Here is a 25,307-nt window from a genome sequence, read left to right on the forward strand (position 1 = left end):
TTTCCAGCGCCTGGTGTTCATCCGATCCGAAGTACCATGTGTGCCGCACAGCTCGGCCACGCGTGCTACAGTTCTACCACGCGTGGTAAAGTCCTCGAAGTGCTTGGCACACCTTCGTCATGCTTGGCACGACGACCCCTCTTCGGCAAAGTTAAAATGTCTATTTTAATCACCTTTGAAAACGCGCCTAAGGATTGTTTTTGAATTTGGACTGTAGCCAACTTACGCGGTACTTATTAAGATACCAGTAGTCAAAGTCACTAGTCAGTGGAATCACTCGAGAAAGCCCGTATCACAGTTTATAGAATTATCCAGTAAGTTTATCGCAGATCATTTCTTCATTCTCGGTGCGAACAAAAAGCTCCTCCCACTTATTCATGGATTAGCGGGTTAGTCTGTATGCGTCAATCAATAAGAAATGGTTCGAAATTGTATCATTCATAATTGTGAAAGCAGAAAAAAACTTGGTGAGCCAGCCAAGTGGTTCGCAAATGTCCAATCTCACAGTTAATAATTATTTTATATAAAATTTATTAATTAATATATCATTTACAAACATCAACTGTATGGCATTTTTAGGATTTTTTAAAAGAAGGGGGCGGGGGGTTGATGAAATTTGTGAAAATAAAGAATTTTTTTCTTCTATTAGCTGGTGGAATAGATGTGATGGTTTCAGGGGCGGATCCAGGATTTTTTAGGGGGGCGCAAAATAGGTTGATCCAATAACCTTACGTTAGGAACAAGATTAATTAAGGCAAAATTGCATTAATTAGGTAAATGACGCTACTTTATACTACTGTATGGGGGCACCCCTCGCCCCCCCCCCTCTGGATCTGCCACTGTATGGTTTATAATTTTTTTTTAACGTCATGATATTTATTTTCTACGTTTTTTATTTTCTAGATAAGACCAATTTAGTTTTCAATAAATGTTTTCCTGATTGAGACTAATTTTAGGACTTGGGTTCTAATTATTGGTTGCTGTGGTAGAAGTTGCCAAAATAGCCCTATCCAAGAAAATACCAAACGTCTGTTAAGAAGTGTTTTTGTAAAATTCTTAGGTAATTTTCAGAAAATTGAAGGACATCACACATTTTAGTGGCAGATCCAAAATTTTACGGGGCTTTACGCTAGAAAAGCTCCTATTATAGAATATTCTATATATTCTAGTTTGTATATATGCAAATTTTGTATATATACAGTTTATATATATATATATATATATATATATATATATATATATATATATATATATATATATATATATATATATATATATATATATATATATATATATATATATATATATATATATATATATATATATATATATATATATATATATATATATAAATCGGCGCGTACAAACAGCTCCTCTCATTTGATCTGTCATCAGCGGTCCAATCACCCTGGAACACGTATTTTGGCAGAAACTTTCTCAAAATGCCTTTAAAACCAACTCGAGACTTCGAAATCTATTTTTAATTCCTAAAAACGTATAATAATAACATTGCACTACTAATTACCAATTTTCATGTATCCATTGGAATAAATTTATTTAAAATTAGTTTCTTCAAAATTAGTTTTCCAACGTTGAAGCCAAGTTTCGCATTCAAGAGAAATCTGACTTGTCTACCCGTGAAAAGATCTAATGCCGCTTATGTTTGTACATTCTTCAGAGCACTTGCACCTTGGTCCGGGTTTTTATAATGGGTGAGATAGGGAATGATCATACTGCTAATTCTATAAACTGTGACCCGTATCGAGAAAGTCTGAGATGCCTAATGAAAAACAGGTTTCCGCTGTTTGTGAGGTGTTGCTCACTTCGCGACAAAGATTTAAACTTCATTTTTTTGGGGTTGAAGGGGCAAAAAAAGGTACCTAGGTTAGATTAGTTTACGTATTTAATATATGCTATGCTTTACCCCCACCCACCCCTAATGTGCAAGTTTATATTCAAAATTTGGGTACTGTTTTACAAAGCGGTAAGTGCGAGAAAAGTGAAGTTTCGTTTACGCTAATGAAATAAAACAAAATAGGATGACAATATAATAGGTCAGAAACAAATTTGGGCTATATATTTGCACATTAGGGGGGGGGGGGGTAGAGCATAGCATATGTTAAATACGTAACCTAACCTAATCAACCTAACTTAGATGCCTTTTAGTCCCCCTAAACCCCAAGAAACTAAAGTTTAAATATAGTTCCCGGAGTGAAAAACCCTTTGTAATGCCTATCTTTATACAGCGTCTCGTATAAATACCGGGTTTTATCCATCTGATTTTCAATACAATTGTCGCACGCTTACCGCTTTGTAAAACAGTACCCAAATTTGTTTCTGAAATATTATATTTTCATCCTGAGAGAATGTATTGAATAATCAGCCAAAAGTTTGGACAAACAAATCAATTCAGATTAACTAGTCTAGACACCTGGAACGAACCATCTTTTTCACTGTATAAGTAATTTGTCTTTTTTTTTTTTACTTTTTCTCAGAACTATTATTACGGCGATTGTGTAGATGTGGAAAGTCCCTGGGGGATGTCTGGGTGAGAAAAGTCACCTCCTCTATATAGCACGTTATGTATCTTCTATAAAGAGAGTATCGGGCCACCTTTAGGCGGTCGAATCTTTTACTCGGCTAGTAATGAGAAAATGCTATTTAGTTTTACGGCATTGATCATCAAATAACATGTGGCAGAAACATTTGTTAAGTTCCGTAAGTGACGTGTCAGTCTTATTCTAACTACAAGTATGAAAGAATTGTGTGGTTTTTCAAAGTCAAAGAAAAATGTTTGCTATATTTCACACTACACGTAAATCCTCTGTTATTGCTGCTATTGGGATATCTGATGCTAAACAGGGTCGAGTCTCTCCTATTCTCAATTCCAGTGGACTTGGCACTTATCCATTTCAACAACTTAACTCAACATGTCTCTCACAGGAAATGGTAAGTGTAGCCTAATGCCGCAGTTAAGTGTGATTTAGTAGCTTTGACCATCTCTTGAGCTCTGTCCCCTGTGCTTTCAATCAAGCTTTCGTGCCTGTGTACAATTCTATGTCCTTGCTTCTGGTACGGTGTATCTCTCCCAAGGTTGCCACCCGTAGTGATTTATCACTATTTCTAGTGAGTTTTATATTGCCTTAACAAAAAAATCACTAAACAAGGACACAAATCCCTAGATTATTGAAGAAAATCAGTAAATCAACCAAAAAACGACTAAAATCTAGTGATTTTTGGTAAAATTCTACTTTAGTTACTTTAGTGTGAAAATTTTGAGTTTGGGGGGAAGGGTGATTTCAAAAACCTCTTCCCGTGATATAATGTGTCCTCTGAAGTCGATTCTGATGTTTTTAGCACTCTATCTTTTAGTACTTTAGAAATATTTTAAAAGCTTCTAAAGTAGAATTTTAGAAAATTTTAAGTTTGGGTGGAAGGGGAATTTCAAAAACATCTTTCCATGACATAATTTGTCCTCTAAAAAGGATTAGGTTATTTTTACTGGTCTCTCTTGTCAAATCCTTTCCCTAATTAATACAGTTTAAATGGTCTTATCAACAGAGTTGTTTGGCATGTGCCTGCTACCCTTAAGGGTAAGGGTTTCTGATAAGGCAAGTGTGACATCACAACAAACCTGGTTTCATATACCATAAAGAAAGTCGGCATGGGTTTAAAATTAAATGGCTTAGGATTTAAATAGGATTTTGGAATATATTTTAATCACAGTAGACAGAATATAGCAGTATGATCATTCTCGATCTCTCCCATTATAAAAACCCGGACAGGGGTGCGAGTGGAAAGAAACAGGCTAAACAAGCTAAGGCAGAATGAGGTGGGAGGAGCTTTTTGTTCACGATGACCAGAAATGATCTGCGATAAGCTTACTGGTATATTCAGAAACAGGCTAAACAAGCTAAGGCAGAAAGAAGTGGGAGGAGCTTTTTGTTCACGATGACCAGAAATGATCTGCGATAAGCTTACTGTCTATAAACTGTGATTTTAATGAACAAGGTTAAAAGCAGAAGTTGTGTAAGGTAAGCAGTGATTTATATTTATGATAGTAATATAGGATAAAATATGAGTTAAAAACAACTAGTAATGTGCAGTAATTTACCATTATATAGAGGGGGGATGAGTGGAGGTAGGTACTTCAAAGTACCTTCCCGGGACAAACCTTAGCGTGTACATCCATCCCTGAAAGTTTCATTTTCCTAACCCAACCCCTTTCCAAGATAGCCAAAAGTAACTAAAGTAGAATTTTACCTGTTTTTTTTCTCGCCGGGTAACCCTGCTTAGTAAATTTTTACAAAATCATATTATTGACTTACAAACAAAGTAAACATACCACTCGATGCCTTTTTTTATGCTCTTTCCAAATATAATAATGATTTTTGTAGGAAATGAATTTTACCCCCACCCCTGTGTATTGACCCCACACCAAGTCAGGGTATATATTTGCACAGTAGGGGGTGGGGGTAAATTTTATTTCTTATGTAAATGTAAGTTAAAATTTTCCCCCACCCTCCTGATGTGCAAATATATACTCTGAATTGGTATATATGGGGGTGGGGGCTAAAATTCATTTCCAACAAAAATGATTATTATATTTGTAAAGAGCATAAAAAAGGCATTGAGTGGTATATTCACTTTATTTGTAAGTCAATAATATAATTTGGTAAAAATTTACCCCCTGCTCTCTCCTTGCTTCTGGTATACTACAAGAATTGACCTAGTTCAGTACCCTTCTTGTGTAGCTGCATGCATACCTGTGATATTGTATTCTTGCATGCTCAGCAGTTAATAATGATGTTATATAGGTGTTATGTGTTTGCAATGTTACTAGGCGACCGCACTGTTGACCCACAAAAAAGTCTGTTTCGCACGATTCATAGGCAGCGCAATAGCGCTGCCTAAATAAAGAACGATGTTGGCACAATGTATTATTTATTTGTTTTTTTGCTTCTTGGTCTTAGACCAGGGCACTTCGTATTGAACGAGTTGTCGTAGAAACTTCAAAAAGGGCTCATTCGATTGGAAATTGGAGTGGCTTGTGCCCTTTTTAATAGTCAAAAGTAATTGGAAGGCAACTAACACCCTTTCCACGCCCACTATTTCCCCAAACACATCTTATCGAAATTTTGAGATAGCCATTTTGTTCAGCGTAGTTGATTTCCAGATTCAAATTATGTTTTGGAGGAGGACATTCCCCCATACAAGGCTTGTAAGTTATGCCCTGGGGACATATAAGGTTTTTCTAGAAAGTAGTGTCGTACAAACTTTAAAAAAGGCTCATTCGCCTGGAATTCAAAGGGCTAGTGCCCTTTTTAATAGTTGGAAGTGATTAGAGGATAAGTAACCACCCTGTCAAGTCTACGGTTCCCCCAAAGACATAGAATCAAAATTTTAATATAGCCATTTTGTTCAACGTAGTTGAATATAAAAAAGGTAAAGAATACGCCATTGGACTTTACAGTCTCTACCGGCGGTGCTGATCTCCGTTTCTTGGCCCTTCAGCCAGGAAGTGCAATGTGGGTTGGGGAGGCAACCATCATGTGCTTTCACACACCCTTCCTGTTTACCTTCCCCAGATTTTTCCAGATACTCATTTATAGCTGGGTCGACTATGACTGAGCTTACAGAGTCACGCTACTGACCCCCGTCCAAAACCAAATAATTGGGTACATTAGGATTCAAACCCTCGTCCTTTCGGACTAAGGATCCTAAACCCAGCGCAACAATCCACTCGGCTAGGACGTAGTTGAAAGTTCTGGAAATTAGGTCTTTGAGGATGACAACCTCCCCCCCCCCCCCATTCTGCCGGGCACTGCTGGTAAGTTATGCCCGGGGGGCATATAAGGTGTTTTTTTTATAGAAAGCGTTGTCGTAGAAACTTCAAAAAGGTCTCATTCGATTGGAAATTGAAATGGCTAGTACTCTTTTTAATAGTCGAAAGTGATTGGAAGGAACCTAAAACCCCTTCCGCGCCAACCATTTATCAAAAGACATCCAATTAAAATTTTGAGATAGCCATTTTGTTCAAAGTAGTTGAAAGGTCCGGAAATTATATATAAGAGGACGACAGTCCCCCCACAGGAAAGTGCAAATTATTTTCTGGCCTTGGGAAGGTGTAGGGCTCTTCTGCTCGTTTTGAGTTTGACTCGGTTATTTATTGTAATTTCTGTTCGTTTTGGCTTTCATTTATTTATCGATGCTGATTTGTGGTAGTTTCACGCTTGGTAGATTGTTTGATTTTATTTTTGCTCATTTTTGGTTTAATGGAGTTCTTTACTTTTCTTTGAAAAACTTATTTTGTGGAAAATTTTTTTTTAAATTAATCTTAGAAAGGGTCGTTTTAAGTGTCAAGCTAAAATTCTTAGATCAGTTATTTTGCTTAACCGCTTTAAATAAAAACCAGGTTGTTTGGATAATTACTTCTCTAAACCAAACTGTATATTACAAATCATATTTGAGCCAACCTAAGAAGCAGAGCTCGTCCAAAAAGGTATCTGTTAATAATAAGATAAACACGGTATTCAAACCGTAAGTAGGCTAAATAAAATAGAACAAGAGAGGGTAAAATTCAAGGGGTCTGGCGTATCCCTCCTCAGAAAATTTCCCGTGTGAAAAATTCCTACCCCTTGAAAATTCCCTTCCCTTCTCCCAACAATTCCTCCCTGGAAAATTCTCCCCACATGTAAAATTGAGCAGCCAAAGGGAAATTAAGACGAATCGAAAAGAATGAAGAAAAGAAGGGATTATGGAAAGTCCACCTATACTTCAAAATACATGCAAAATATGGTGTAGTATCAAACAGTTCGTGGTGTAACGAACTGCAAGTAAGGATCAACTCGGGCCAAAGGTAACCAAAACTCTAAAAAAAAGAAATTTTGATAACAGTTCAAAATAATTGGTTATTAAAATAATATTTTTTTTTTGTGCTGATTCCAAATATACAAAATTCCTTAAGTTTAATGTTACATATCAAGCGCCACGAGCCTGAGAAAATTTACCTGATTTTTGAAAAATGGGGCAAACACCTACAAAAAGGCGAGTAATCCTAACGAAAATCACACCATTAGATTTAGCATATTAGAAAATCCTAATGTGAGGTTTCAAGCTCGCATCTAAAAAATGTGGAATTTGCATTTTTCCCAGAAGAAAGACCTCGGATGCGTGTTTTTATTATTTTTTTTTGTTCCTTGGGGTGATCGTATCTAACCAATGGTTCTAAATATTGGGAGATGGCTCATTCAAACCGGAAATAATAGTGCTAGACCCTTTTAAAGTTACCATGCACTTGGTTCTGAACTAGAGCTTGATTCCTTATAATTTAAATTAATTTGAAAAAACAATGTTCTTAGAGGTACTTCAGACGAGAAAACCTTACGGTGTACGCCTAGTGGACGTGTTCTTGATCGCAAGGGATGAACTTGTATCATATACTACAGCTATTGGCAGGAGCGTCACTTATGGGGGGAGGGGGGACACTCCTTCTCCAGTATTTTCTGCCATTTAGAAAAAAATGAATCAGTAAAATAGTGGTGCGAAGAGCCACTGTTTTACTGGCTGATTGGTACCTACGTATTATCCTGAACACACTCGACAAGTTTACTCTATTTGATCTGAGTAAACCGGTTCTTCTCTCGCATTCGGTTGTATTTAGCTTATTCTTTCGCGAAATAAACTACAATGCAGGTGTATTTTAATTAATTTAATATATAGAGGTGTCTAGGTTAGGTATTTAATTTAATGCGTTCTGGGCGGCCTGCTTTCCATAATTCTTTGTTATGGTTTGAATAATTTTGTTACTGAAGTATTATATTTTTATCATATTTTGGGATATTCCATTGTGATTAACCTAATTTCACTTCTTGATTGTGTTCTGAATACGTAATTACCGTTTTTTTACTTACCCAAAGCTGGGTAAGTACCCGGATTTGGGTGGGGGGCAAATGGGCGGACGAAAATATACGACGTAAAATCAATGAAAGCAAATCGTTCTTAGTCGAAAAGATCAAAATTAAGTAATTTAATAGCAATATCGGTAAAATTCTAGTTAAGCAACTTTTTGCTATCTTTGGATGGGGGTTAGGTTAGGAAAATGAAACTTTCAGGGATGGGTCTACAGATACAGACTAAAGTATGTCCTTGGAAGGTATATTCAAGAATTATCTTGATATATCCTGGGAAGGTATTCTTTTCCTTTTAGAGGGTAGTGACTTTTGATGACCTTCAAAAATATTTGTGTTATAAAAGTGAAACCTAGCAAAATAGATTTTATGCTCGAAAAGTACAAGAAAACTGTTTTCAGCTTCACAGCTTTGCTCAATCTGTATTTACGAGGTTTCAAAGATCTGCAAATAAATTTTCTAAATTTAAAAAGAAAAAAAAAACATTGATGTGGCTTAAAATTTTACTTAAATAATAAGAATTGGATTTTCAGAACTAAAACTAGAGAAAAAGAAACTGATGGCTGTAAATTAAGGTAAAATTGTGTTTTGTCAAAAATTTTAATAGGTATAGACTTATCAAGTAGGCAAAATTCTAAGACTTAGATCTCACAACAGGTTTAACGTAGAAGCTTGGCAATGTCTTCCCAGAGTGTTTTTGGCTCTGGAATCATTACTGAAAGTTTCATTTTCCTAACCTAACCCCTTTGCAAGACAGCAAAAAGTAGCTAAACTAGAATTTTACTGCAATATCCCCAAGTCAGATCAGTCGGTAAAAATGACCAGCTAGTCTGTAAAATCCCTTCCCTTCTTAGTCCCACTCTGTTATCTCTGCGCACTTCCATCATATTGCAACTCTTCCACTGTTGACACTAATTTCATATTTTCAATCCTTTTTTTATTTTAATTTACCCTGTTATGGTAACTCGACCCCCCCCAAAAAAAAAAAAAAACACGAAAAAATAATTAAAATACATAAGAATGTAAAAGCAAATACTACAGGGTATTCTGCACCATATATTCTGCCTTTGCCATGTATGTTTTGGCATGTAGGTAGAATAGTCCAAAATTCCTTCTTTTTTTCATTATTTTTATTTGTCATACTTGTTTTTGGCTACTCAATTTTGCATTTGAGGGATTTTCCAGGGGAGGGGATACGCCTAGCACCAATTCTAGTTAAGAGGCTTTTTGGTATCTTGGAAAGTAATTGAGTTAGGAGAAAAAACTTCGGAATGATTTCTGAGGGTAAAATAGGATAGAATTCTAGATGAAAACGATAAGACTCTTCAACAACAAAAGACAGATGGGTATAAATGTATAATTTAGTTACTGCTGTCTAAAGGCAGGTTATATCGACAACCGCCCTCTTTTGCCCAAAAAGTCAAAAATGGCATAATAGTGCCTCTCCAGAAGGAGACATGCTAGAACAAAAAGAGAGACATTTTTAGATTGATAATTTTATGCTCCTTTTTACGGTTAAAGTCACGTTTGAGACAATTCATCCTCAGCCCGCCTGATGGTCCCATATATAGACTTAGGACATACAGGCATTAAAATTAAAAAAAAAGAAAAAAAAACATGAAATAATAATATAATGTTTGTCACACCAACACACTTTTTCGTCTTTACTCTGCCTCTAGGCAGAGGGCCAATTTTCACCCCCTAGATCTGCCACTGATCTTACCACACAGTACCGTGTAGCGGAACGAAAAAAGACATGTACCGTATAAGACGCTGGTAAATAATTTTCTTGCTATTCAAACAATTCAGTGGTGGCTTCTGAGAAGGAAGAACCCAAGAAAAGGGAATGTTGGTTATGTCTACCTAATTCAAAATTCAATAAATAGAAGTTCAAATAGGGATAAAGTTCTTTTAATAGACAGTGTTTTACAAACATTGATAGAAATTCACAAAAAATACCAGATATTTCGGTCACATATGCAGTGACCGTCACAGTTTTACTACAGTTTTACAGTTTTACTACTGATGACGGTCACTGCATATGTGACCGAAATATCTGGTATTTTTTGTGAGTTCTTATCACTGTTTGTTAAACACTTTGAATTATAAGAATTTTATCCCTACTTGAACTTTTATTTATCGTCATGGAAAGGCAGTGTGGTCTCCGAAATTATCTACTTCAAAATTCAAGGAACCAATAAGCTAAAACCAGACCGATCTGGGACTGTGGTTCCATCAAACAATTCCCTTATTAAATTCTATTCAAAGAGCTTTTGAAAACCGTTCTGTGGTTTTCGTTCCCTGATCCATATAGTTACGTTTAAGTGCACACTAAACTAAATAATGTTGTACTTACGTAGTTTCGGATTCAGGGTATGCAAGATGATATGAAAAGCAAAAGAGGTGGTTAAAAGAAAAAAAGAAACTATGGGCGACCAGGAGATTGTTATGTGCAATTCTTTGTATCTAGCGTTAAAACTACCGCTATGGCCTCCAATCTTCTTTTTTTGTGGCATTGCTTAAAAAAAAAAAAAAAAAAATAGATAGGAAAGCAAGAATAACGTTCCTGAGGCCTGGGATCGGTTTTCAGTGACCCTGGTCGTTATTCCAAAGACCTGAACAATGTATACTTTTGAAGAAAATGAAGTATCTTTTTGCATGCAATTCAAACTTGATAGGAACTAGGTTTAAAACCTTTTTGCTAGTTTAATCACACTGTCTAAAAGCTGCAATTATTGAGCTGAAAGGCTTTGAAAGTCTTTTTAATAAACTTTCTCTAGCTTGAAGTAAGACTGAAAACATCTTTGCTTTTCTTCTCAGTAGCTGTTTGTTTGGGAAGCTTAAATTTTTGTGTGTATGTGCTGTCACACTTGTTATTACAAGAGAGTTTTAGAAATTCTTGTCTGGGAGGGGTTCCAGTGTCCCGGTGTTGAAAGTTCTGGTGTCCTAATGTTGCTTTAGTGACAGACGTACATAGGTAGAGTCTAACTAGAGGATAACGAATTAATTTTTGATGTACATAATAACTATTCTACTATGATGTTCGACTTACGGACGTGGTAACCGTGGGTCTCACTATATCTAGTGACAGCACTGCTTTGAAGCGTTTATTATCTTATAAAGTTGCATTCATATACACTATAGGCTGCAGCGTTTTTAAGTCAATGTACCAATTTTGGGGCAAAACTTACTAGCAATCCTAGGAAACTCAATTTCTGTGAAGTCAGTGTTAAAATTAAGTGAAGTTAAATATTGACTTCAGTACATATATATAGGTGAGTAAAGATCCTTCACTCCGAATGAAAGTCTGAAGTGCCCCCAAGAAGCCATAGAGTCGTTGTGGCGCAGTAATAGCAAGGGAGCAGTAATGGCGGTATTTTCTTAGTGCCTGATTCAGATCGTTAATGGAACTGGAGCTTCGAACCGACGAGCTTGTTGTATCATTAAACTTTTAAACGGATACTGTTTGGATTTTATTGGTGCTATTTTTTAAACAAAAATTATTGAAGGGTCTTTTATATAAAATCAGAAGTATTTTTGAAGTTATCGTCTTTAAAATTCAGAGATTTTATTGCTGGCTTCTTTCGAAATTTGCCAGTTTCAAGGTGTTCGGTTTTACTGCTTAATTGTGTTGCGGACCAACACTTTCTTCTTCTTCTTTTTTATGTAGTCAGTGGCGTGTAGCTCGGTAACGGTAAGAAATGGAAATTATCGTTCACACAGCATGCCATGCTGAGCATGGGGATTGTGAAATCGATAAGAAAAGTTTTCCCGTGGCTTGCAAAATTCTATGAATACTCCATAAAAATTATAACCATTTTTAAATAGTATAAAGAGGAAGCAAAATGAAATTGTACTAGCTTAAACATTTTCTTATGGATCACTGAATATCAGATTTATGCAGAACGCAAAATTATCTCTAAGGCACATAAGGTTGGAGATTCTTGTATCTCTTCTGGAATTCTAAGAAATGATTCTGGAACGTCATTCTGGATATCAGAATTTTTGATTTGTTTCAATTTTTATGGTATTTTCCGTGTTGATTGAAATTCTAAAATTGTATCAAGGAGGGTGAAACAAGTCCAGCTGTGATCCAATTGATGGTGGCAGTTCGAAGTCATGTTTACTCATAAACTAGAAGGAACTGTTAGATCTCAGTCTGACTTGATGGGAAGTAGAATCGACGGTAGTGTTGAGCTCTGTGGGTGTCCAGACACAATATAATTTGCGGAGGAGGAGATGGCAATCTCTCAATTCTTGTTATCAGGTCATATACCAGATGGGATTGGATGGGATTAACAAAAATTGATAGGAAGTAAGAGCTTGTCTTATAGTCATGTGAATTGGGGATAAAAACTCGACCTGACCTCTGTGGTAGATGAAAAGGGGGTTAAAGTGAAAGTACCTCCATTTTTGTCGTCAGAATATTTAATGTAAGGGATTATTGGATCTCGACGTAATTTGGTAAAAAGTAAAAGTATGTGTCCAGTTGTGCATATTGAAAAAGTATGTGTCCAGTTGTGCATATTGAAGTCAATATCTTATCTGAGCCCTATGGTGGGCGGGTCCTAATTCTTCTCTTCAGGACGTCTAGTCAAAGGGATTATCGTATCTCACTCAAACCTTGTAGGAAGTAAGAATAAGTTTCCTAGTTGGGTCTTTTAGCCTGAAGTTGGATCTTTTGGCCCACAGTGCGAGTCCACCTCTTGTGGGAGGAAGGGTAGGGGGCTCCCCAAATTACTGGTCGTTGGGAAATTTGACAGAAAGTATGGTTGGGTCTCAAAATACTTTGTGAGAAGGGAGTAGAGTGTGTGCGCTAGTCCTGCTGTTTCCCAATTTTTAAACAAAGTTGCGATACTGTACATTATACAGTGTGTCGGGTAGGGAAAGGCTATATTTTTGTCATCCGCATCCATAAGAAAGGGCCATATGATCTCAATTGAATTTAGCAGGGCTAGCACCTAAAAAGTGTGTTGTGCATTTAGACAGAACACAGAAAAAGCTTGGGTCTGACCCCAAACTTGTGGGAAGTAAGACCTAGTTTTCTGGTCAGGTTCTTTAGGAATTTCAGACCCAAATTGCCTTCCGTGGGGGTACGCAAAGGGTTATGGAGCCTTATATTGTTGCCATTGGGTTAAAGAGGGAGTAACTGATCTCAACAAACTTTAGGTAGAACTAAGATTAAGCGCCTTAGCTGTATCTTTCGATGTTCTGTACCTATTTTGACCTTCATGGGGGAGGTCTAAATTCTCGTCATCGCGACTTTTATCTGTACGCCTCGCCTGCTCTCAATTAATCTTGTGGGCCGGTTAGAACTAATGTCTTAGTAATGTTTTTTTTTGTGTGGGATCAGGGCCGAATCTGACCTTTTCAAGGGAGCCGGAATCAAAAGTGATTTTTCAAGTTGTGTCTTTGGGGCTTTCACTCACATTTCGGAGTATTCAGACAGAAGGGTCTATAAATTCTTGTTATCATACAATCTACCAGAACAGGATGTCGGGTCCTAACCAAACTGGGTGGGAAGTAAGAGCCAGTGTCGTAGTATTGCCCTCTTAGAGCTTGTGCCTTATATAGCCTATGGGAGGGTGCGACATTAGATTCTTATCGTCAGGATATTTATCAGAAGATATTGTCGTATTTTAGTGAGCCTTTGCAGGGTCTAAGAGATATTTTCTAAGCTATGTTCTTAGGGACCTCGGCCGGAACCAGGCTCTTTGGGGGAGTGAAAGAAGGTCTAACAATTCATGTCGCCAGAGCAATAACCAAAAGACTTTGTTGGATCTCAGCCAAATCTATCGAAAATAACATTTAATTTGATATTTCTACGCTTTTGGAGCCGAGGACTTTGGGGAGGAGGAAGGGCGCCCCAAATCCTTTGTGATCATTACATCGGTCTGAAAAATTGATCGGAATTCAGTCAAACTCAGTCAGAAGCGACGTTTAATGCTATTGGGTCAGGAGGAAGGGATGGGTTGCCGTATATTCTTGTAATAAGCTTAACAACCAGAAAGGACGTTAGATCCCAACAAAGCTTATTTGAAAAATAAAAGATATTCCCATAGTTTTATCTTTTCATGACCTGCACCTTTTGAAGGGGGCTGACTGGGTTTCAAAAATCTCCGTCGGGTCTAATTACCAGACGGGTGAGCGGTGGTCCCTGGTATCAGTACTCGATCGAGACTCTGTGAGCACAGTATAAACATATACAGTAATGCAAGCTTCTATCTTTTCCATCGAAAAGTTTAGGATATACCGAGGGAGAGAATTTCTTAGCTCTACCTCCATCCTATTACCTATGTGTCGTTAGTCCTTCCGTGTCCCATTTTTAAACAAAACTGAATTGCCGTTTGTTGTATTTACAATGTTTGTGGGAGGCTAAAATCTTGTCATCGACATATATGAGAAGGCCTATAGGAAGTCAAATACAACGGTAACACCGAGGATGCATGGTTTGGTATTGGATGGTTTGAATCCAATCCGACAGATATTGTCACTTATGTTCCTCTGCAACTATGATCTCTAGGTCACAGTCGCTGCGATGCTTCAATGGGCTGTGGCCCCGCTGCCCTAGTTTGACATTAATTTCAACATAATCTTCTTAATATCACCCATAGTATTTAAATTCAACGAAGTATTTTAAATTTTTCACCGGGACTGTAGAGTCATTTACTTCGTGGAATAACTTCCCGACTGGGAATTTATAAAGATAGACTAGTTGAGAATTAAACATTTGTCTTAAATTTTCTTTGAATTTTGTTTTTATCTTTTATTTATTACGGCCGCCGAATAATATACAGACGAAATATCTAAGCTACTATTTTTTGGCCGTATTTAGTTTTGGCCGGTGTTTTTTTAAAGTCCAATGCAGAAATCGCATCATTTTTCCTATGCTATGGAAGAAAAGTGTAGATTTTGGCAATCCTATGCTAAGAATGTTCCTGTGCTAGGGAGTAAAATCAAAGAAAATACCGATTTAAAGGAATTTATTTTTCGTTTTTTAATACACATTTTATGTATTCTTTTAAACTTCTGGGATTGGCCATGGCCCTCATCCAATAGTGACGTCCCTGAAAATAAACTTAATTGTCAGATTTATGTGAATATAGTCATGTAGCTGCTAACGTTATACTGTAAAATTTTATTATCAAATTCGAGTTACGATAATTTCTGCTTTCACAAATACTGTTTTTCGACTTTCTTTTTTTATGAGCCTTTTATTTTTTGTTTTCTTATTTAAAAAAATAAATAAATAAATGACTATAAATTAAAATGGTGAAAGTGAACTTTCTTTACGATAGTCAGTAAAATCGTAACTAACGTCATTGGCATTATAATATACGTATTGCTGCTGTGTAGCTTTGAACAAGATATCAAATGAATTTATATCACAAAGTAGCCTGTAAGAGTCGACTATAGTAGTTTTACTTTTTTTCAGTAAAAAAAAAGGTTAAGCATGCGTTCCCTATGCGTTGAAGTGGTACTTTTCGCGAATTTCTACTCACGTCTCTAGTATGTAGCTCAGCACAGAATCAATGTGACAAGATTTCAGGTTGAAATTATTTGAAACAGTTGCTTACTGAGGGAGGGGGAAGAACTTGACCTCTCGAAAATCATAATTCTTGTAGTTTTCCATAATTCTATAGTATGTTCAGATATAACTGTGAGAAACAGTGCTTATGGGGAGGTGGGAAGGGGGGGGGTCTACCCCCTGTGCCTAGACTATGAGCGGTGGAATGCTTCGCGTCAAGGAGTTTAAAAGGGAGAAAACCTATACAAAGTGAATAACTAGCTTCCTTTTGAAGTCCCTAGTATCGTTTTTCTTTTCATTTTTTTCAAGTTTTTTCTATTAACAGTTTACAAGTATTTCAACAAATTATGTTAGGCATCTTCATTATATCGAAAATTTAGTTATATGCTGCTATTAAAATAGATAATGGGTCAGGAAAATGATCCAAATTAGGCACGTGTGCTGGAATTTTTGGGGGAGTGGGACAAATAAAAAACATACATTATGTATCATTTGTCAAAGTAAAATACACATAGAATTCGTAGACTGTTTAAGAAGTATCAATAAATTTGGAAAAATATAGGATTTGGTGGAGGGGGGCTGTCAGTCCTTCTTGTGTACGTGTTTGATCCTAATAGGTTACAAAGATATTCTATGAGACTAGATTAAACAGACAGCCAAAACGTAAATTTCTCGGAAATTAAGCGACAATTTGTAGTAAATTGCAAAAAGCATGGGCGTCCATAAGGGGAGGGGGGAGGGTAGGGGCCCTCCCCTGGCTGAATGATGTTGCCTTATTTTTATATTTTTGTTCTGAGATTTCTATTATATAGCATTAAAATTGCCAATTAGACGAAGTTTGCTCCCTCCCTGGAATTCAGATTATGGGCGCCCATGGCGAAAAGAGATAGGAAAGATAGAAGAAAATAAGAACTAAGAGAATAAAAGTGAAGATGGAAGGTGCGGTGATATATTACCAAAATGTTTTAAAAGTTTATTTTAGTTTTTCTTTTTACTTCTAGTTTTGGTCGCTGTGGTCTTGGCTCCCTATAAGGATAACTGTGTATCAGCCTACACTTTTGTTTACATCAGAAGAGCATGGCTACAGTCTTACAACTCTTTTTACTAAAGTTGAAAACCATAGTCCAACCGTTATTATTATCAAGACTTCTGTGGGTGAGGTAAGGAAACTCGGAAATATTGGCTTATAAATAGCTTTATCAAACAGTAAGATATAGAAAAGTGTTTATTAACCAGCTTGAACAGCTTGAACTGCGATGATATAATATGAAAGAGATATATTTTTTAAATGGGTCCCTTGAGGTCTGTTCTTTATTCAAGGCTTCCTCGAGGCTAAAAATTCTTAGAAATGATGCCATAAAATAATCTCAGAAGATAGTGTTGTCAGTACCCAATAGGAAGGAAGGGGGGGGGGGCAATAAATTTTTACTGGCTGCCTAGACTTTTTGATGGGAGCATTCGAATTCAAAGGTGCTGTGTTACATGAAATAGCTTTGGTCCTTTGTTTCTATTAGAAATATATCAAAGTTAAATCGAACATTTTGAACGGTTTCTTCACTAGCCATGATTGTGGCAAATGGCGGTCACAGTATAAGTATATATGAACAGTAGTGAAAAGTCCTATACTCTCCATTAAAGATTTTTGACACCTATCAGTCTAGACCTCTGTTCATGACTCCACCTCTTCTCGTACACGCAATGACAAATGTTTAACGCATTACATATACTGTGATCTGACTGAATCATAGGCAGCGCAACAGCGCTGCCTATGATTTTATTTTTGCTCATTTTTGTTTAATGGATTTCTTTACTTTTCTTTGAAAAACTTAATTTGTGTAAAAAGTTTTTTTAATTAACGTCAAGAAGCAACTGAAGCTATTGCTGTTGCGTACTGGGAACTTCCCAGTCAGCGCGCTATGATGTGTGTCATTTTTGAACAAAATTTTCGCTATTGTTCATATGTACTTATGCTTTGATGACGGTATTGTACTTGCAGCTTGAACTGTCGTGGCTCCATGGTAAATTACTGTCCATATTGCGTTTGTGTTGAGGCAGAATGATATCAAAATTCTTGCTATTTTTGTTGATCCAGGATAGCGAGGAGCAGTCGGAGTCGTTCACACAGCGTATTGTTTAATCCTTAGTTTCCTTGTCTTTTAATAGGGTCAAAATGCTCAGTGGACTCTTACCTTTGCATATTTACAATGAAACTGTCCAATAACGAGGGATGTCCCCCAAAATGAAGCCTATCCATTGACTAAAATGGCAACTAGTGTGTTTTTAAGAGTTCAATTTGGCTAACTCCATATTAAAAAAAAAAAAAAAAAAAAAATCGCATATTCCGTGGTTAATATTCAAAGACATAAGCAAGTACATAAAAATATTAAGTTTTTTCCCATAATACTTTCCACAATAAAGAAAAAAAAAAACAGTAATACATACATACATGCGTGTATTTAAAAACCAGTGGCCATATACACAAAAACAAATAAACAAAAAACAGTAAGGAAAAAACAATAACACTCAACAAATTTAAACTACAGCTTCTTTCCGCACCATCAGACTATTCTCTATAAAACAATCTAAGGCAATAACTAGGTCCCTCGAAGTAGTCCCCAAAACACCCGGGAGCAGCGGTACATCCCCATGAAAAAATTTAACCCTAAAATTTGCTAAACTTTGGCATCTACTCAGAAAATGGTCTATCCCATCCCCAAACTCCCCACAGAGGGGACAGGCACGCCTACTTACCGAGCCATCCTCATCATAAGACTCCCAGTATCCTTTAGGCAGTGGCATGCAATTTGCCCGCGCCTGCAACCAATACTTAAGGGTTCTCCACGGTAGGTTCAGCTTCAAATAAAACTCCTCCCCATACACATTTTAATTTGTCTATAAAATGCAGGCTACTAGACTTTTCCAGACCCGTTAGCCAAACCTGAATCTCTTGGTCCCGAAGGCGCGATGTAAACTTACCGAGGAAATTTTCAGGTTTACCGATAGGACCCTGCCCCTCATTCTATTCCCATGATAAACTAGTATTATCCAACAGGGCTTTAACCTCGTTTGGCCATGCCTTTATGGTAAAACTCGCGCGTAACCTGTAACCAAAACTTAATCATTGGTATAGTCCTCATATGACGTAGATCCTGCAAACCCAAATCACCCTTTAGGACAGGCACGTACGCAGGAATTTGTTTCGGGGGGGGGTGCCCAATTTGTTTCGGGGGGGGGGGCCAAATCCTTCAAACCCATTTTTCTGTGAGAAAATCAGAAAATTATGGGAAAATGAAAAAAATCGTGAGATTTCGGGGGGGGGGGGGCGGGCCCGGAGGCCCCCCCCCCTGCGTACGTCCCTGCCTTAGGACCAAACTACTAAAATTATTTTGGAGGCCTATAACTCTTTTAAAATACATAAACTGCAGAGATTCCAGTTGTTTTACCGTAGTAGTTCCCCATAATTCACATCCATAATGGGCAACAGGTAGGATTTAAGTCATAAAAAGGTACTTGTGCATCTTCATATTTTTTATTCCCATGACATGTTTTTGTCGAAGTAGAGCACAAGCAGGTGCCTTACCACGTGAAATCATCAATTTAATGTGCTCGGTCCAATTCCAATTTGCTGCGACCACGAATACCAGATATTTATACGTTGGGGTCACTGTTATTGCCTCATCTTTATAAGTAAAGGAATACTCCTGAGGTCCATTGGGCTTCCTACTTTGGAAGATGACAATCTCTGTCTTAGATGCGTTCAGCTTCAACTTATTCGATTCTAGGTAAGATTCAGTTAAATTCAGAAGATTTTGGAGTGCCTCGGCTGATTTGGCTACTAAAGTTGTGTCGTCAACGAACAGCAAAAAAGAAAATAGGGTATTCGCTAGTGATACAACTGGGGCCCATCTCATTTCAAGGAACTCTGTAAAATCATTGATATACAGACTAAAAAGCTTTGGTAACAACACAAATCCTTGGCGAACTCCTTTGAATGTTCTGAATGGCCTGGACACACATTTTTAACAATAAAGACCACAGATAAAATTATCCCATAAATGTGCATTAATAGCATAGTAAAAAACCTGGGTAGGCATATCTCACTATGGTAACAGAATAAAATAGGTCTATCAATACTATCAAATACCTTTTCAAAGTCCAAAAACGCGACAAAAAGCCTACCATTTCCCCTGCAATATTTTTCAATAAGTGCCTGGAGTGTAAATACACAATCTGTAGTTGAAAAATCCTTTCGGCATCCTCCTTGTGTCTCACTGACAATATTTTCTTTTTCTAGCCACAGCCCTAATCTACCATCTAAAACCTTTTCCAAAAATTTACCAATTGTTGGTACTAGACTAATAGAGTGATGGTTACCATGCTTCATCCGGTCACCTTTTTTAAATAAAGGCATCATAACCGACATATTCGATGCTGCTGGCCAACCAGTTGAAACCAGGACTGTATTATACAAAGTTAATAGAACTGGCAACAGGAGACCGATCAATTTCTTATACATTGTTGACGGAATTCCATCAATATGCGGCGAAGATCCTCCACGGTGGCTCTTGATGGATTGTTTCAGCTCACTCTCTGATATTTCCTGAATTAGCTGGTAAGAATGCTCTTGGAGGGGAAATTCACTGACCACTGCATCTATTGGCTCAGTATACACTTGCGGGTAGATGGGTGCCTGGCCAGCTGAGTTTCTATGATTCTCCAGGTCTTCAAAATAAGTCAGCCAAAAATTAGCTTCCGGGATCATTTTTGATTGGTCACGTGACCCACGTAAATACTTCCAAAATTCCTTCATACTGGCCGATCTATAAGCTTGAAAACACTTCTCTTGCTCTTTAATGTCATATAATGGTTTTTCCTTCTTTGGTGTAATTTTGCACCAAAAAAAGCGAAAATATGTATTTTTGTTGTTTTTCCTTTTTTTGTATTTGGTATTGTAGAGCGGTTTTCTGTCTTTTTCTCTACCTAGCATTATGAAAGCTAGTAATAATCTGTGCAGCTTTAAGCCCCCTGAACCTCTAATAAGCACTTCTATCCCCTCCTATTTGAAGCTCTTATTTGGGCATCTCTCGGGAAATTTCAAAATGTTTCTGTACATTTCTTATAGCCTCAAAGTTTTCTAGGAGCATAATCTTTGGCCATCTTGAAGAAATTTCCAGGCTCTTTTATGATACACACGCGTAAATAAGTTTAAGTCTTTTCATTCTTAAAAAGTATCCTTCTGTCTTATGCAAAACTAAATGAATGCTCCTTTTTCCAGGTCTTTGGAGCTTACTGTTCATCTCCATGGAGGAAGCGAAATGAAAAAGCTGCATTTGGGAGCAAGCAAGGATATTTTGGAACTGGTGAAACATTTGTATTTACTCTGATGCCAGAAATGAATAAATACCCTTGGGTGGGGATTGAAGGGAGCACTAGCAATGATTCTAAGGGCACTGGCCTCTTCATGGCTGCTGACAATCATATGCTTGTTATTGGTGGGGGGTAAGATTTTTTTTTTCTTATGACTCCCTCAACTTTTTAAAATACAGCAATGGTAAGTAATGTAATGTTTTCAACTAAACGGAATGGGAAAATCCTTACTTTTTACTGGGATAGTTTATAATGGGAAACTTTGAATGAAATGAACTCACCATAAATTTTGTCTTTATGAGAGGGCCAGGCTTCGAAAGGCAAGCAGACTGCACTAGGGATAGTGTTTTTCTAGCGATATGTTTCAGGCTCTTTGGGTAGTTATGCAAACATTAAAAAAAAGTTATTGGCATTGTATGAAAACCTTTTTAAGGAGAAAATTTCTTCCGTTGTAAAAAAAAAGAAAAATAAAGAGTGGACTCTAACAATTACTTTACGTAAATCAATATGGTGAGAATTAATTCTTCAAAACTAAGATACGATCGTATTTACCAACCCGAATAGTTTTCTTGGTGGGCTCAAATGCTGTTATTAATAAATAAAAGAAAAATATAGAATGGCGCAGTTTCAGTTTTAAGTTATGTGGCTGGATGGAAAATGATAGTAAGTTTTGTATACCAAAGAATGGCATGTCGAAAACCACTCTACAATACGGTAAGATGCCATAATATAAATACGATGAAACTTTTTTAGGTATGTGGTCTGCGGGAGGGCCGGATCGACTAGGTGCGGGGCCCAATTGGAACTTTTTTGTCAGGCCCCTCTATTTATTAAATTTTTAAGCAAAATTCAAATCCAGCATATATATATATATATATATATATATATACATATATATATATATATATATATTGATTCAGAGTTCAAAGTGAATGTATCTGTCATAAATTGGATATTTTATTAACATTATCAAACCAGTAAGCTTTTTCAGTGAATTATAATCCCAGTGAAGCTATTGGATTTCGCAATATTTGTCAAAGGATTATAGTTCCTGACCTATAATAAAACCTTTGCTTAATCTACTAACCTAGTTTCTGGACATTTATTTATATTTTGTAAAAGTCGTATGAATTTGAAATTTTTTCACTGATAATATTGGAGGTTAGCCATCAAGCAGTGTGAGATTTTAAATAAATAGGACATCTGATATTTAGAGGCATTTACGCTACAATTGAGGTGGGGAAAGAAAAGTGAGCAGAGGGGGGGGGGGGGTGGAGAGTTGTTAGCAAGAGCCGTGGTACCCGCTGGGCTCGCCCCTTAAATTGCGGGGACAAGGTAGACAGCCTTCAACGCTTCACTTACTTTTCTCGCAAGGTAACCACCAGAAAAATATTGAATATATAGTTCAACCCTTAAATATCTGCCTAGAATTCGATATTATTAATTATCAAAGAAATTGGTGAATGTATTTTGGACTTAATACGGATTAATGAAATGAAAACTGTGCTGGTATTGAATCCAGCTATAAACTTTGTATCTAGATGCATGACAAAGGGTATTAAGACTGATATGTTCGTTAACAAAGGAATAGAGTTTTTCGATCATGCTATTTTTATAGAAGCAAAAACACTGCTTTGGACTTACTATGAGGCTGAACTTAGATATGAAGAGCGATTGCGCGAATGCGCAATAGACTGAAATAACCTGTAGGATTCCTGACAAGCCAGATGGTGCTGAGCCAAAGACGGTAAACAGCTTCTAACTTTCATTATTCTCGAACCGGAGTCTGTTCTCACTTGTGGTGACGAAATTGCAGTCTGTATTACTACCAAAGTGAACGAAATGACGAGAAAAATAGACAGTGAGCTGCAACAGTTTTTCCGCAAGTTAGATACTCTGACCAATGGTTTGAAAATTATTGCTGATTCCAAGAATCAGCATACAGCCTCCTCGTCAGTATCTAAAACGCCAAATGTGGAAAACAGCTATTCTCGGTTGTCTGAAGAATATGCCTCCTGAGTTAGACGATCCAGGAAAGCGTAAGGACTTTGTAACAAGCTTCGCACCGGGTGATACAACATTAGCGGATGCAGTGCTCAGGTGGAGAAATAAGGAATGGCAACTGTCAGTCTCTTCGAAGCAGGCCGCAGAAAAAGTCTCGTCTGCCCTCAAAATTAGCCATAAAATTGACAATCGACTTGTTAATTCCCAGTTCATCAGTATAGTGAAACGTCTCCCCAGCAACGTGACGGAGGATCTTCTGAAAAATCTGTCAAAAGACTGTGAAAAAGCAATCAAGTGTGGCAATTTGCAAGCGTTTAAAATGTATTACCCCTCTAAAAGTGCTTTGTCCGCTGCCTTAACGAACCCGATTAAAATTGGTTTCGAACTATTCCGTCTAGTAGTATTCTGCTTTTTGCCTCGAAGGTGTTATCGGTGTCGTCATATGGGGCACATAGCGGCGGACTATAAGAAAGCTGAAACTTGTAGCCGCTGTGGAGAAACTGGCCACACAAGCTCCCCTGAGAACCCTTGTCAAAATCCTACTCGGTGCCTGAATTGCAATTCGACTAGGCACACATGTTATTATTATGCCTGTCCTTATAAAAGAAAATACTTGCTCCCAAAGATGGATCACGCTCCCAAAATATGTAGTATTATGTCTTGGAATATAAATGGGAAAGCACTTGAGAAAACAGTTCTGTTTGTTACTTTGAGCTTTACAAATGAAGTAATTTTTATGCAAGAGCACCTGCTTCCCGAAGACAATACTAACCTGCTCAAGTTCTCAAGTTCACTCCAGTGTTTTATTCGACCAGCTGAACGTGTGAAATCCCGCGGTCGGCCATCTGGTGGTTTAGGCACTTTGGTGAGAAAGTCTCTTTAGGTTGAACTTTTAGCATTAATTAAACACTTCCTCCCTGTTAAAGTTTGCTATACTTTGATAATAAACGTCTATCTTCCTACTAATTATAAATCTTTCCTCTCGGACAGCAAGTTCACGGGTTCATGTACCCAGTTAAGCCGTTTCGAGAAGGCTCAAATTCCTGGGAATACAAAAGTTCTATTAATAGGGGACTTCAATTGTGACCTACTTAATACCGAATCTGAAAGGACTCAAATCGTTATAGGTTCCCTTCATGATCAGTTAAATGTCGCTGATAAGGACAAAGCTTACACATTTATCAGTGTTGCCAACACCGTCTCAAATCTTGACCATGTGTTAGCGAACTTCCCGGTGAGTGAAGAAGTAAAAGTTGCAGCTGATGGTTCATACTCTGACCATTTGCCTTTGTCATTGTCAATAACACTGGACTGTCCAAAGTTGTCGGGTCCGTGCAAATCCCAATGGAGAGTATACAGTGACTGGAAACAAGTGTCGAATGATCTCTTTGCGGCTACTTCTGGGGATATCCTGAGTAAAATAAAAGTTCCCTTCCATCTGCTGCAAAGAAATGCAAACTCGTATTGCAATGAAAGTGAAATACGTCTGCAGATAAACATTTACTGTGCAGAAATATCGCATGCTCTGAGTATCGCGGAGAGTGTAGCAGTTCCTGTGAAGCGTATCCGTAATAGATCACAGGTGAAACGGTGGTCTAGAAATCCGGAGCAAGCGGCGGCTTGTGCGTCGGCGAAGCTATGGCTGAAAGTTTGGCATGATAGCGGGAAGCCACGAAGTGGAATAGTGAACGAGATTCGAATCCATACTAAACGAAAGTTCAATAAAGCGTTAGATGCCCACCGTGCAACCCTCAAAGAAATTTTGTGCAAAAGCTTAGTAAGAATCCGAACCTTATTTGGTCGCTTCGGTCTAAGCCTGAAGAAGCCAAGCCTATGTCTAATATTTCTGCTAATCAGTGGAGTGCTTAGTTTGAGTCCGAGTTCAAAGCGCCTGATCCAGTTCTGCAGTCTAATTACAAGAATGAGCTGGTTTCTATGCTTACCGACACCTTCGAAGATTTCTCAGTGTCACCGGTCACAATTTGCCAGGCCGTTAAGAAGCTGAAAAGGGTATACTCAAAAGGCTGCGATAGTATTTGGGCTCTACATATTTCTTTAGGAGGTTATGTTCTTTACCATCACATTGCCCTTCTGTTTCAGATGATTTTGACACAAGGGATAGTCCCGAGTTGCTTTAGTCTGGGTATGGTTATACCGATATTAAAGAGGGGGAAGCCAGCCAAACAGCCTTCTTCGTATCGGCCAGTAACGGTATCTTCAGAATTTTGTAAACTATTCGAGATTGTTTTGTTTGATGAGATTTATGATAAGTGTGAGATGCCTCCACACCAGTTTGGTTTTCGAAAAGGCCTCGGGTGCACCCATGTACTTTATATTCTTGCTAACATATTACTTGGTGCTCATATCTCGCGAGAAACTTTGATCTTAGGTCAGTATGATGTCAGGAGAGCTTTTGACTCTGGGATTCATGCCCAGATTTTGGTTGAGCTGTGTAAGCGAGGCGTGCGTTCTTCTATTGTAAGATCACTATGTGATAT

The 25,307-nt window shown here is 37.5% G+C and overlaps 1 protein-coding gene across 4 annotated transcripts in view; it reads left to right on the top strand.

The window, feature by feature from the left end:
- Positions 1 to 25,307, top strand: part of sky (GTPase-activating protein skywalker) — a 151,624-nt gene that overhangs the window by 115,973 nt on the left and 10,344 nt on the right. For 3 of the 4 annotated variants that reach the window (XM_089104691.1, XM_089104688.1, XM_089104689.1), the window contains exons 9-11: positions 2,863 to 2,949; positions 16,440 to 16,598; positions 20,714 to 20,937. In XM_089104691.1, the coding sequence (XP_088960817.1) occupies positions 2,863 to 2,949; positions 16,440 to 16,598; positions 20,714 to 20,937 (470 nt within the window). The remainder of the gene's footprint in view (positions 1 to 2,862; positions 2,950 to 16,439; positions 16,599 to 20,713; positions 20,938 to 25,307) is intronic. The other variant, XM_089104690.1, reaches the window with a different exon arrangement.

Source organism: Artemia sp. Qi Xiang Cuo, chromosome 18, assembly GCF_049724085.1.
Source record: "Artemia sp. Qi Xiang Cuo chromosome 18, ASM4972408v1, whole genome shotgun sequence".
Lineage (NCBI taxonomy): Eukaryota > Metazoa > Arthropoda > Branchiopoda > Anostraca > Artemiidae > Artemia > Artemia sp. Qi Xiang Cuo.